At 35.1% G+C, this 14,831-nt stretch overlaps 2 protein-coding genes across 2 annotated transcripts; both read left to right on the top strand.

Annotated features, from left to right (window-relative positions):
• Positions 3,899–5,185, top strand: LOC110269548. Its single transcript, XM_021117488.1, has 2 exons — positions 3,899–4,048; positions 4,901–5,185. The coding sequence occupies exons 1-2, from the start codon at positions 3,899–3,901 to the stop codon at positions 5,183–5,185; spliced, it is 435 nt and encodes a 144-aa protein (XP_020973147.1).
• Positions 11,032–14,170, top strand: LOC107632078 (protein OBERON 3). Its single transcript, XM_016335713.2, has 2 exons — positions 11,032–13,055; positions 13,445–14,170. The coding sequence occupies exons 1-2, from the start codon at positions 11,180–11,182 to the stop codon at positions 14,029–14,031; spliced, it is 2,463 nt and encodes an 820-aa protein (XP_016191199.1). The 5' UTR covers positions 11,032–11,179; the 3' UTR covers positions 14,032–14,170.

Here is a 14,831-nt window from a genome sequence, read left to right as displayed (position 1 = left end):
GTCATCGTAGAAGACAGTTAGGTTACTCAATATTGAGTATTGACTGGATTGACTTTTAATCAATTTCATTAAGAGTAAATTATTGTTATGCTAATAAATATACAGATCAATGTACACCGTAAAAAATAAGTCTAACTAATAACTACGAGAGCTATTTAGATAAAGACGCTGAAAACGTTTTTTATAAAGATATTTTTTAATAATTAAAATTTAACATATATAATCAATTAAATCGTATTATTTTTGTCAAAATTAGGTTAGATAAATTGATCTAATCGATATAGTCATATACTATTTTCATTTAAAAAACAAAAAAAAAAAACAAAAACAAAAACAAAAGGAAGAATGTGATACGGAAATATCTGCAAAAGATTGACTTTTTGTTCGTGGTACAATAAATATAAATCGTCATGTCGCGTATTTATGGATGACAAAAAATAGTTGTCTTTATTAAGTATTTAATTATGAATAATGCATTATGCACCTGAGGTTTGCAAACTGAAAGCGATACAAAGCGTTGGGCAGAATCGATTGTTGACTTCTTCAAGTTTGAAACCAAGGGAGACAAGGAAGTTGCGTGCCATCTTCGTCTCACTTTCCCTTTGACTCGTGATTTTGCCGGCTTCCTTCGCTGCTTCCTCTTACGTTCACTTTCATTTTCATAACTCCACATATTGACATTGCCAATATAATTCACTTGTAAAATATTGCACAATTACTTTTATCTTTGTGACATTACTTTAAAGTTGAGATCAATGTTTTATCTTAATTCAGATGAAACCACAATATAATATAAGAAATGCTATCTAGGACAATATTTTTAGCGAAAAAACAAGAGTAGGTTAATGTTTGAATGTAAGATTAATATAAGGAAAAACATTACTTACCTAATATTTTCCATATGATATTGTACAATATTTTTAAGTTTAATCTATCCTTTATAACTCAATTAATAACTATCTTTTTATTATTTTTATGTCTTTTTAACCAAATTTTATATTATGTACATTGTGAGTCAAGTCTTAAAGTGGTCTTTGAAGTTGTACTTGAGGTTTAAAGTGGTATTTAAAGTTAATAGTTACCCAATTATGTCGTCGAACTTGCACTCCAAGACTTATAGTAGTTCCTCAGACAATTTTCGTCCATTAGGCCCTATCAAAAAGCACATGTGGCATCGGTCCTGACACGCTGACAAGCCTAACAGCTATTTGATGTAGAAGAGAAAAGTTTGTTGTGGTAATTTGGTCCCTAAATCAATTTAAAAAACCCTAATTCCTAAATTTGATTCAATAACTGCAGTCCTCCTCTTCTCTTTCCTTCTCGTCGCAGCTGTGCTGCAGACCTTCTCCTCTCTATCTTCACAGAAATTTTACAAGCTTGCAGTATTGATCACCATAATTCCTCCTCATTTGTCACCATCTCTTCTGACAACAAATTAAAACATTTCAGTCAAGAAACCTATAATCTAGAATTGTCTTAATGCTTATACTGATAGCTCAATGAATGAGTATACATCCATACAATAGCATCTGATGTAGCACCCCTGAATAAACAAAAATTAGTGGCTGAATATCAGTATGTGTGGTATGTCTCAATTTCATCCACCCATCAATCCTCCTTCCTTAAAAGAAAGGTAAGATTTCTAGAAAATAGAAGCAGAGAATAAACAAGAACAAAGAAATCACACCCCAACTTTGGACATCTGTATGAGCACTTCATCAGGGGAGAATCCAACAAAATCTAAGAACACAGGAAATGGCTCCTTAGAGAAAAGCATACAAATTACTCAGTAAATTTCCCAACCACACTGATAAAAAATTTAATTACCCAAATAAAAAAAGTTATATAAAATCCACAATTACAATTACAATACACAAATTGGGAAGACATGGTCGTTGAAGAGAGAGTTAGAGCTAGAAGCTTTTATTGGTTCTTCTGAAGATAGTAAAATCAATTTGGAGATTAGAGACATAACAACCTAAACAGCAGCAATCACAAAAATAAATAGCAATAATCAGAAGAGGGAGAGAATCGAGCCAGATGAGAGAAAACAATCAGCAGCAACAATCACCCAGAACATTAACAACAATGATTGAATAACTAAAAAAAAATTAAAAAAAACTCACCTTGGTCGCATGCAGAAGGAGAGAAGAGGGAGGCAGAGTAGAAAGGGAGGCTACAGTGAGTGATGGGATGTGAGCGCGACAAGTAGAGAGCGAGGCAGCAACGAGCAGTGAGGGTGAGAAACGAGATGACACGATGATGCAGAGGGTCCGACGACGAGATGGAGGCCCGTGAGAGGCGACGACACAGATGGTTGAGGCTTTGTGCTCTGCCTTTGTCGTCTTTGAGTAATGTGAGTGTGAGAGACTAGGTTAGGGAGGGGGCGAGTAGTGTGGCGCCGAGATGGAGGCCGGCGAGAGGTGGTGACAGAGAAGGTTGAGGAAAGCTCTGCTTTGCCGTGTGGTTAGTGCTGTGAGTGAGATAGTAGGGTTAGGTAGGGGCCTAGAAGGCAGTTTTTTTTAATAAATATAAAACGATGTTGTTTCAGTGCCAGCATGGTATGAATCAGTCATCTTATCTTTTCGATGATAAGCGATGAACAAAAATTGTTTGAGGCACTACTATGAGTTCCGGAATGCAAATTAGAGGATATAATTGGGTAACTATTAACTTTAGAGACTACTTTGAGACTCGAGTGCAATTTTAGAGACCACTTTGAGGCTTAACTCGTACATTGTTTAATTTATACGAAAAGCACTCACAAGTTTCCAAAATGGAAGTGAGATCAACTAGTAAAATAAGAACTACAAAAACATCAAGAACATTCAAAAACACCAAGGACTAACTAATCAACAACTCCAAAATAGCAAACAAGAGTTTATCAGTTAGGAAGTGAAAGTGAAAGTGGAACTATGGGGAATTCTACACGGCTTAAGGATGGCTTGGGAGCTAGGCATGAAGAAGATGATAGTGGAATGTGATTCTAAAGAAGCTATAAATTGCATTAATGAAGAGGGTAATCAAGCAACAAGCAACAAGCCCAAATCCTGTGATCAACAAAATTGCTAAATTTAGAAGGAGATCAGGGGAAGTTCACTTTATCTTCACATACAAGGAAACTAATAAAAGTGCATATCACCTGACTGCTTTGGATAGTTAGTAGTAGAGTTAACTTAATTAGCATAGGTTGTTATAGGCAATTAAAGACTGATAAAGTGTAGTTATTGTTGGATTTTTTTGTTCGTTATGGTAATTATATATGTAGTTGTAATGACACTTCATTAAGTGATTTTTGACATTCACTTACTAATCAAAAGTCACCAACAATCTCTCTCTCTCTCTCTCTCTCTCTCTCTCTATCTCTCTATCTCTCTCTCTCATCTTCTTGCTCTCACTCGTCTTCTTTTCGTTTCTCTTTCTTACTTCCATCACGCGTAGAGCTTAAAAGCATTTCTCATGGTGCGGTGAGTATGGAACGAACACACGACCGCTGCATGTTAATGTCTACCACCTCCACTAAAGCTCAAATACCAACCACACAAAGGTATCCTCTCTCTGAAGCAATATACTATGGTGCTCTTTCACAAAATCACAAACGTTTTGTGTTACATCTATCTTCTAACCCTGAACACAAATCATATCAAGAGACTATGATGCAAAAATGTTGGAGAAAATTAAAGCCATTCAAAAAGAGTTATTGGCACTTGAGAACAATGGCACTTAGAATCTGATCGATCTACCAACTGGAAAGAGGCCAATTGGGTGCAAGTGGGCATTCAAGACCAAGTATAACTTGGATGGCACAGTAAAATGCCATAAAGCTCAATTGGTTGCACGAGGTTACACTCAAAGACTTGGATTTGACTTTCTTGACACTTTTAGCCTGGTGGTAGGAATGACCACCTTGCGCATGCTGCTAGCTGTTGCGACTAATAGGAATTGGTTTCTGCATCAACTCGACTTCAACACAACATTTTTACATGGGGACTTGCCTGAAGAAGTCTACATGCGGGCACCTCTAGGTCTCAATGCTCCAGAGGGAAAGGTTTGCAAGCTGGAGCAATCCTTATATGAGTTAAAAGAGGCGAGTAGAATGTGAAATTTAAAGCTCAGAGGAGTTTTACAACAAGAAGGTTTCATTCAATCGAAGCACGATTACTCTTTGTTAACTAAAACCACAACCAAGGGATTCACAGCCATCTTGGTATACGTGGATGATCTCTTTCTCTCTGAAAATGATATGGATGAAATTAACACTGTCAAGAGAGTCTTGGATGTAAAATTCAAAATTAAAGATATCAAACGATTGAAGTACTTTTTAGGGATGAAATTTACTCACAATTCGAAGGGACTAGCCATTTTCCAACACAAATATACTCTGGATCTTTTGGAAGAGTTTGGCATGTTAGTAGCCAAGCTGACAAGCACACCCATGCAATACTCGACAACCCTTTCCAAAAATTCAGGCACCAAATTAAATGATTCCTTGAGGTATAGACAACTGGTTGGGAGATTGTTCTATCTCACTAACACTCGACCTGACATCTCTTTTGCTATTGGATGTCTGAGTTAATTTTTGGATTGTCCCACTCATCAATACTTCCAAGCAAGTCTTCATATTCTCAGGTACTTGAAGAGTGATCCTAGCTCTAGCTTATTCTTTCCCAAAGATACTTCATTGAAGCCTAAGGGATATGTTGACTCAAACTGGGCTACATGCCCAAACAAAAGAAGATTTGTGACCGGCTATTGCTTCTTCTTGGGCAAGACTTTAGTGTGCTGGCATAGCAAGAAACAAACTACAGTGTCATGTTCTTCATCCGAAGTCGAATATCGAGCAATGAGCCAAGCAACCAGAGAAGGACAATGGTTAATTTATCTTCTTACGGAACTTCAGGTGGAACACAAAACACCTTTTACTCTCTTCTATGATAACCAGTCCGCTTTACACATAGCCGCAAATCCTGTTTTTTATGAGAGAACAAAATATTTGGAGGTGGACTACCATTTGGTTAGGGACAGATCCCAAGAAGGGATGGTGAAGTTACTGCCAATTAAGACTACCCAGAAAATTGTAGACATTCTTATGAAAGCCTTGTCTCCAGCGCCCTTCGCTGCATGTCGTAGCAAGCTGAGACTTTTGAATCTCTACCCTCGCAGCTTGAGGGAGGGTATCACTTGACTATTTTGAATAGTTACTAGTAGAGTTAACTTAATTAGTATAGGTCGTTCTAGGCAATTAAACACTAATAAAGTGTAGTTGTTGTTGTTTTATTTAGTTTGTTGCGGTAATTGTATATGTAGCCGTAATAACACCTCATTAATGATTTTTGCCATTTACTTACTAACCAAAATTCACCAACTCTCTCTCCCCCTCTCTCTCATCTTCTTGCTCTCTTTCATCTTTTTTATATTTCTCTTTCTTACTTTCATCACGCACAGCGCTTCAAAACATTTCTCAGTGTAGACATGCTAGCCAAGAAGGGAGCAGAAAACAACATTAAAATTTCACTTTGTAGATCATCCTCCTACTAAATTAGTTCCTCTTCTATTTGATGATTGTAAAAGGAAGTTACATCCCTAATAGTGTCTATGATGTAGATTTTTTTTTCTTTTTCTTGGGCGTTAATTCCCGTTTTCTTAACCCAAAAAAAAAAAAAACTACAAAGCAAATACTACAAAGCCAAAACCAACACTAAACATAAACATAAACAAAACATAAAACACAAGATAATATTGAGTTTAATATTATCTCTCTTTAAACTTTTAAGTTAAACTTAGCATAAATAAATAAAGCATAAAACACAAGATAATATTCACTTTAATATTACAATAAAGCTCTACATCCAAGTCATTTAACTAACCAAATCCAACTAAGTTGCTATAACTTAATTCAGCTCCATGCGCCACTATCTCTAACAACCTTTTAACTTAACACACGAGTATATATAACTGTCTTTTTTTATGCGGATTTTTTTTTTTCAAATTTTCTCAACATTTTCTATGTTATCTATGTTCTCTTCCTTCTCTGCGTTCTCTACATTTTCTTTCTTCTTTGCATTCTCTTCGTTCTCTGCGTTCATTCACGATCAATGCTCTTTCATCTAATTTGAAGATTTAGATCAAATTTTTTTGAAATCAAAATGTGAAATCGGGTTTGAATATGTATTTCATTTTCGAAGACAATGAATTATACAAGTTCACACTGGTAGTTGAACTAGGTTGAATTGGATTATAGTTTTAAAACGAATCAAGTGGATGAGGTTTGGTTCGAACATCGTTAATGTAGTTCGTTAGTAGTTGATGCTGGTGTAGTTGTTTTGTCTATGAGTTGAATATTTTCGTTTTTCTTTGTAAAAATCAGTGTTCATGGTTGAAGGTTTGAATTTGAATAGAATGTTGGAGTTTTGAATTGTTTTTTCAATGAATCTATTTATGTTACGTTTAATGGTAGTTTCGGTGTATTTTGAAACACAATTTGATGTAATATAGAATTGGTTTCGGTGTTGTGCTTATAAGTTTTTGGTGTTTTTTGTGTCCGTTTGTCTCAAAGGTTGGGACACACTTTAAGAAGAAGTTGCTGCTGCTTTTTCTTCTCCCTCTCCTTTTTTCTCATTTTTCTCTTTCATTATAGTTATTGTCATCATCGTTATCTTCTTTTTATATGTATAACAATTCAAATCCATAATTTATCAAAATTCCTTAATGATGACGACACACAAACAAACTCAGTTTAAAACCAGTTCAGACTACAAGTACACCTTATTCAAATGCAAAATGCACTGCAATTACCTAATGATGACGACACACAAACAAACTCAGTCCAAAACGAGTTTAGACAAAAAATGTACCTTATTTAAATCCAAAATGCACCGAAATTACCTAATGAGACGACACACAAAAAACTCAATTCAGAACAAGCACAGACAAAAAAATTCACCTTATTTAAATCTAGAATGCACCAAAATTACTTAATGATAACTCAAAACTCCTCCTCTTAAGTCACCAAAAAAAAAACTCCTCCTTTTCCTCCTTCTTCTTCTTTATCATCATTATCATCTTCTTTTTTTTGTTCAATTTTTTCTTCTTGTTTTCCCTACTTATTTGCTCTTTTAACAAGAATAAAAACAAGAAAAAATTAAAAAAAAAAAAAACGTATAATGATGCAAAATACTAGGAAGAGGAGGAAGAAAAGAAAAACATGTAGCAACAACAATAAAAGAATGACGATGGGAAGGAAACACACGAAGAAGAAGAAAGGGGAAGAATACGAAGAAGAAAGAGGAGAAATGCGAATAAGGAAAAGAAGATGAAAGAGAATAAGAGGTATGCGAAATCGTTTCACATAGTTGGAGCGTCTATTCACGCTCTACTAATGAAATTTATTTTTGTTGAATTTGGACTAACATAATTAGACTTGATTACTAAAAAAACTTAAATGTATAACATAATTGTTAATATTATTTTTCCTTATACTTCTAAGTTAAACTTATTAAATAATAATGTGTAGACAGTTAAATAAGAATGTATTTACGCACACACACAATACAAAATATATTTCTATAATGATGTCAAACCTAAAATGGTCATCATTAACACAATTAAATCTAAATATATCAGAAAACATTTAATGCATTTTATAAATAACTATTTCATTATAGACACAATTAATGAATTAAATACAAATGTCATAAAAATATTTAATTCCTATTATAAATAACTAAAAAGTCAAATGCAACTAAGGTATAATAAATAATTTATTTATAATAAACTATAAATATTTTACACCGAAAAGCAAATAAAATGTGGTAATATAGTTGCCTAAAAACGTTTTCCTTTGCTAACAGAGGACTAGTCACGTTTTTATGCTTATATTATCAGCAATAAGTACGGAAATGATACTAATTAATGTTGCAAAATGTATAGTGCATTGTAGACGGTCACGTTTTCTGTGTTATCTGTGTTCTGTGTTCTGCGTTTGTTTTTAAAAAGAGAACAAGACAAGACATTGAGAATAAGACATAAAGGACAGATACATAAAATTTTGTATTCTTATATTCTATTTGGTGATAAAATAGAATAAATTATGAAAATTCAATTTATTCTCATCTTTTTTATTTAAAAAATTTGAGAAGAAAAATATAATTATAAAAAATTAAAAAAATAATAAAAGAAAAAATAAAAAATAAGTTGTGTCCCTTGTTAGTGTTTCTGTATTCTTTCTGTCAGGATGAACATAAAATACACTAATTCAGTGTCCCTGGACACAATGTTTCTGTCCATGTCTCATCTGTCAAACACGATTTTGTGTCTCTGTGTCCCTGTCTCAGTGTCCTGTCCCTGAAAACAATCGCAGCCTTATTTCTCTGCATTCTTTTTTTTCTGTATTCTTTTTGTTCTCTGCATTTGTTCACGATCAATGCTCTTTGATCTGATTTGAAGATTTGGATCATTTTTTTTAAAAAAGCTGTGAAATCAAGTTTGAACAGATATTTCGTTTTCGAAGACAATGAATAATACAAATTCACACTGTTAGTTGAACCAGAGCGAATTGAATCATTGTTTTGAAACAAATCAAGTGGATGAAGTTTGGTTCAAACCTGGTTAATGTAGTTCGTTAATGGTTGATGCTGGTGTAGTTGTTTTGTCTATGAGTTGAATAATTTCGTCAGTATTCATGGTTGAAGGTTTGATTTTGAATGGAATGTTGGAGTTTTGAATTATTTTTTTGCTGAATCTATTTATGTTACATTTAATGGTAGTTTCGGTGCATTTTAAAACACAATTTGGTGTAATATAGAATTGTTTTCGATGTCGTGCTTATAAGTTTTCGGTATTTTTTCTGTTTGTCCCAAAGATTGGAATAACTTTTAACACACTTGAAGAAGAAGTTGCTGCCGCTTTTTCTTCTCCTTCTGCTTTTTCCTCATTTTTCTCTTTCATTATAGTTATTGTCATCATCGTTGTCTTCTTTTTATATGTATAACAATTCAAATCCATAATTTATTGAAATTCCTTAACGATGACGACACACAAACAAACTCAGATAAAACAAGTTCAGACTACAAGTACACCTTATTTAAATCCAGAATGCACCGCAATTACCTAATGATGACGACACACAAACAAATTCAGTTCAAAACAAGTTCAAACCAAAAGTGCACCTTATTTAAATCTAGAATGCACCGAAATTACTTAATGATGATAACACACAAACAAACTCAATTCAGAACAAGCATAGACAAAAAATTCACCTTATTTAAATCCAGAATGCACTAAAATTACTTAGTTAGCGTTTGTTTTAATGTACTGGGACAGAGACTGGGAGACTATGACTCAGTATTATGTTTGTTGGCTTAAATATTGGTACTAAAATGTCGGTCTCTGTCGCCAAAATTTTAGTATTTCAGTACCTCCAAAATGTAGAGGCATAGGAGACTGAATTTTGGGGATAGAGACTGAAACTTTAATAACATTTTATACCCTAAAATATTTTCATTTCAATTAATTAATTCCAACTTTACCCTTTGTGTAAATTAAATTAGGACTTCATTCTTATTTCAATCTTTGTCTTTCACTTTACACCAAACACAATATTGAGACTTATTTCAGTTTTTGTCTCTCAGTCTCTATCTCTCAATCTCAGTCTTTCAGTCTCTGTCTCTCTTCCAAACGTTACCAAGAAAAAAAAAACTCCTAATCTTAAGTCACCAAGAAAAAAAAAACTCCTCCTCTTCTTTCTTCTCTTGTTCATTTTTTTATTCTTATTTTACATTTTCATTTACTCTATTAACAAGAATAAAAACAAGAAAAAATCAAACAAAGAATAAAAAGAAACACATAATGATGCAAAATACTAGGAAGAGGAGGAAGAAAAGAAAAAAACGCAGCAACAATAATAAAAGAACAACGATGAGAAGGAAACACACGAAGAAGAAGAAATCCGAAGAAGAAGGAGAAAAAACGCGAAGAAGAAAGAGAATGAAAGAAATGTGGGAACTGTTTCACGTAGTTAGAGCGTATATTTAAGTTTCACTAATGAAACTGATTTTTGTTGAGTTTGGACCAACTTAATTAGATTTAGTTACCAAAAAGATTTAAATGTGCATAATTATTAATATTTTTTTTTATACTTTTAAGTTAAACTTATAAAATAATAATGTGTAGAAAGTTAAATAAGAATGTATTTACGCACACAATACAAAATATATTTCTAGAATGATGTCAAACCATAAAATGGTCATCATTAACACAACTAAATCTAAATATATCAGAAAACATTTAATTCATTTTATAAATAACTATTTCATTATTGACACAATTAAATACAAATATATCATAAAAATATTTAATTCCTATTATAAATAACTAAAAAGTCAAATGCAACTAAGTATAATAATTAATTAATTTATAATAAAACTATAAATATTTTACACGGAAAAGCAAATAAAATGTGGTAATATAGTTGCCTGAAAACGTTTTCCTTTGCTAACAGAGGACTAGTCACGTTTTTATGCTTATCAGCAATATGTACAGATATGATAGTAATTAATGTGGCAAAATGTACAGTGCATTGTAGACTGTCACTGTATGACTGTAGTACTGGGTTTTTAATCCAAAACAAAAATTATACAAGTAAGTGAACTTTTTACCAACTTTGACCATGAATCTTGTCCCTCGCAAAGACCTTTGCAAAAAGAATTCGAACGTTAATTAGGCCTAAACATATAAAGGAAAAAAGAAAAAAAAAATATGATGCAAAGTGGAAAGAAGGAAGGGAAGGGGATGGGTGTGTAAAAACTAAAAAAAGAACTAGTCCCTCTTGAATCTTGATGGATGGTGCAAAAACACAAAAGGAGATTGAGTCAAAAAACAACAGGTCCACCACTTGAGGGGTAATTATGTCCATTTAGAAGGGCTAAGACTGTAATCGTGCATACATGCCGGAAAGCATAGCCGTTTTATTTCCGTGTGTGAATGCTTGAAAAATGAAATCGAAATCCACCCGTTGCTTGCATTGCGTGAGACCAATTCTTATTATACAAAAGCCCTTGGATTCTTCTTTTATTTTCAGAATTGCCCCTCCTCGCTGCTCTCTTAACCTTTGATTTAGTCTCTTGTTTATTTTTTCTCCCTCTCTATTTCTCTCTCTTCTCTTCTTCCTCTGCCCGTGACCATGATTGGAGGTAAGGAACTTGGTAATGGTGGTGTTGACTCTGCGGATGAAAGCTCAAGAAGCAAGCTGACAAGGCCGAATTTTGAGCCCAGCAGGGAGTACCCGGATAAGAAAGGTGTTGAATTTCTGAGAGATTCAGAGATGGGTGGTGTTCACTCAAAGGCCACAAGCAGCAGCATGGTTGGTGGTGCCAGCTCAGGATTGCAAGAACTCACCCTGAGCTACCTCTGCGATGCACAAGGGCTGGGTCTTGCTGCTGATAAGGATATTCCTATTCCTGGTAAGAGCTTCTTGCTGAATAATCATTGTTTAGAAAAAGTTGTTAGCCACAAGGGCAAAGAGATTCTTGTTTCCGAGAATTCAAATCATGTTGATGGTGGTAAATTTGTTGAAAGAGATTTCTTGAGCCTGAGTGATACCAGAGAGAATAACTCCTCAAAGCGATCGGTTGAGGAAGAAGAAGAGGAGCAAGAGAGTAATAGGGAGAAGAAGCCAAGGCTTGAGACACTGAATCTCTCTCTTGCTTTGCCTGATGTCTCACTCTCTCTCACCGCTTCAAACGCCTTACAAAACGGTGCTGATCAGCAACAACCACAACCGCTTCGGCCTAAACCTACCAGGCCCTCAACTACAACATGGTCTAATAATGATTGCACAGCAACAGCTTCTTTGTCTTACTCTTACTCTCACCCTTTCTCACACAACCCAAGTTGCTCGCTTACCCGCAATTCAACTGATAATTTTGACTACTCTGTGAGTAAGGATGACCAAATTTGGAATTGTGGGGAGGGGACTAACGGTTCTGTTCACAGTAGGTTCAAGCCAATTGGAGATGGGGTTGGGTTTTCCAATCATGGTGGTGGTATTAGCTCCTTTATGCAGGGAAATAGCCAGTTTAAGACTACTAGTTCGGATAATCATTCCTTTTTCCCTTCTGAATTGCCTGCCAGACCAAGATTTGAAGCTCAATCTGGGGACTCGAGGGGTAGGAATTCCGAGAATGTGAGAATCTTGGAAGGGTTAGATGGTGGGGGGAAGATGAAGAAGCTCTCAAGGCCTGAGAGGATCCTGAGGGAAGTTGTTTCTGAGTCTGTTCCCGCCGCAGCACTGATGATTCAGGAGCTTGCTGATGAAGTCATAGCTTCAACCAAGGAATACCTGAAGAATCTCATTGAGAAGCCTGACAAGAAAGATGAATTGGTCAGCCTACAAAGCAGGCTTGAAAGAAGATCTGACCTCTCCAAAGAGACTCTTTCCAAGTGCCATAAGGTGCAGTTGGAGATTCTGGTTTCTGTCAAGATGGGGCTTGCAAGCTTCTTATATGGTAAAATTCAATTATCTGAGATGGTAGAGGTTTTCTTATATAGGAGATGTAGGAATGTTAACTGCAAGAGTCTGCTTCCTGTTGATGACTGTGACTGCAAGATTTGCTCAGGGAATAAGGGATTTTGTAGTTCGTGTATGTGTCCTATTTGTTTGAACTTCGATTGCGCAAGCAATACTTGTAGTTGGGTTGGTTGTGATGTTTGTTCCCATTGGTGCCATGCTGTCTGTGGCATTCAGAGGAACCTCATCAAGCCCGGTCCGAGCTTGAAGGGACCTGCGGGGACCTCAGAAATGCAGTTTCATTGTATTGGCTGTGGACATGCTTCTGAAATGTTTGGGTTTGTTAAGGATGTGTTCATGTGTTGTGCAAAGGATTGGGGACTTGAAACCTTGATGAAGGAGCTCGACTGTGTGAGGAAGATTTTTAGGGGAAGTGAAGACCGTAAAGGGAAAGAATTGCATGTCAAAACTGATGACATGCTGTTAAAGCTTCAAACTAAAATGGCTTCTCCTTCAGATGCCTGCAATTATATCACACAATTTTTCAACTGTAAGTGTCTGAACTATGGTGTTTGGTTCTATCCAATTTGCTTGTTCTTCTCGGAATTTGTTTTGCCTGTGTTCCTTACCATGTTTGCTTGTGTTACAATCACTTGACTTGAATAAAAAGATTCTTGTTTTCCTGCATCGAAATTAATTATAAGTATTCATGTTGGATATTTATTTTCATCCTAGGCTGTCATTTTTTAAGTGTGTCATTGGTGGTAACATATACTCCTGACATTCGAAGAGGAATGTTCTATTGGTATTATTGAAATGCCTATACACAAATCAAATTTAACTTGGTTATTGCTTAGCTTTTCTGTTACTTAATCATCACTCTTATGTATGTTCATACGCATATCTAAACCATCTAACGATGATTTTGCTGACAAACAGATGCAGATAACTTGCCAGACTTTCCCCTTTCTGCCATATCTGCAAAGGATATGGCATCATCTCAATCCAACATTACGAAAGACACACCATCTCTTCCAAAAACTAGTTCCCTAATGCCTAAATATGCTTATGACATGAGCTATTCTAGGCCACATTCTGGTGCCTTGCCAAATGATCTTCATCAAAAGGACTTCAAAGCTTCCATATTAAGCGAACTAAAAACTGAGGCTGATTTCCAACTGGGGGCTTTGCTAAGGAAAGGTGGACTTGACAGCTTGGAGAGCATTGTTCGGATAAAGGAGGCGGAAGCGAAAATGTTTCAGACGAAGGCGGATGAAGCAAGGAGGGAGGCAGAAGGGTTCCAGAAGATGATCAGGACAAAGACCGCGCAGATGGAAGAAGAGTATGCCGAAAAGCTAGCCAAACTGTGTTTGCATGAGACTGAGGAAATGAGGAGGAAGAAACTAGAAGAACTCAAAGTCTTGGAAGGTTCCCATTATGATTACTATAAGATGAAGAAGAGAATGCAAGATGAGATAGATGGTTTATTGGAGAGAATGGAAGCAACAAAGCAGCAATGGGTTTAATTTTTGTTTTGTCTTATATTTTTTCTTAGTTCAGAATACTCCTAAAAATGTGTGTAATTTATTGGTCTGCTGCTATGGTATTCTGGTTATTCCCAGAATGAATTATTTTCAATTGATAAGCTAAACTCTTTTAAGTTTTTGGTGTGTTGGTTTTTTTATTTATTTTTTTAATCATAAACTGAGAGGGGGCATAACTGCATAAATCTGAAGCTGAACAAATTCTGTGCTTCCCCTGCTCTGTCTTTTGGTCTTCAACACCATTAGTGTTAATGATGAGGGTATGTGGAGGAGAAATGTACATAATCTATTTCCTTTAAAGAAGTTGAGTTGTCATAATCTACTTTTGTGCACTTAAAGAAACAAATATACTGTGACGAAGCTGCAGAGAAGAAAGCTGTTTGACATGATTAGTATTATTTTATTACCAGTGTTGGTGGATGGAGCATAAAGGAGGATAATGCTAAGCAGCCACTTTGGCCTACATATTAATATTTCTTTGCTTACCGATGATTGTGGCTTCTGCACCACCACCTTAATTAATTAACAAGATTAAGCAGTGTTTTTGCACTTGCAGCATTGGAACATGTTCACAAAAGTAGATAATGAAAGAGAATCTGAATACTTTCTTGGTTGCAATCATATCAGTACTGTGTGGGTGTGGCATTTGACCTATCAAATCAGATTGTATTTCATATGGCTTTTATTCTTGATTTTGACAATAAATCTTACATAAGTATTTGTTTTATAAAAAATACTATTTATTCATTAACATCCCTCGTTAAAATCAATAATTATGTATC

This window comes from Arachis ipaensis, chromosome B03, assembly GCF_000816755.2.
Source record: "Arachis ipaensis cultivar K30076 chromosome B03, Araip1.1, whole genome shotgun sequence".
Lineage (NCBI taxonomy): Eukaryota > Viridiplantae > Streptophyta > Magnoliopsida > Fabales > Fabaceae > Arachis > Arachis ipaensis.
This window is presented reverse-complemented; position numbering and strand designations above follow the sequence as displayed.

What these genes read in the sequence shown, in the direction of transcription:
- LOC110269548 (XM_021117488.1), top strand. Translation starts at nt 3,899, where the DNA reads ATGACCACCTTGCGCATGCTGCTAGCTGTTGCGACTAATAGGAATTGG. An exon ending in TCAATGCTCCAGAGGGAAAG is followed by an intron (nt 4,049 to 4,900) that starts GTTTGCAAGCTG and finishes ACGGAACTTCAG; the next exon opens with GTGGAACACAAAACACCTTT.
- LOC107632078 (XM_016335713.2), top strand. Translation starts at nt 11,180, where the DNA reads ATGATTGGAGGTAAGGAACTTGGTAATGGTGGTGTTGACTCTGCGGAT. An exon ending in TATCACACAATTTTTCAACT is followed by an intron (nt 13,056 to 13,444) that starts GTAAGTGTCTGA and finishes GCTGACAAACAG; the next exon opens with ATGCAGATAACTTGCCAGAC.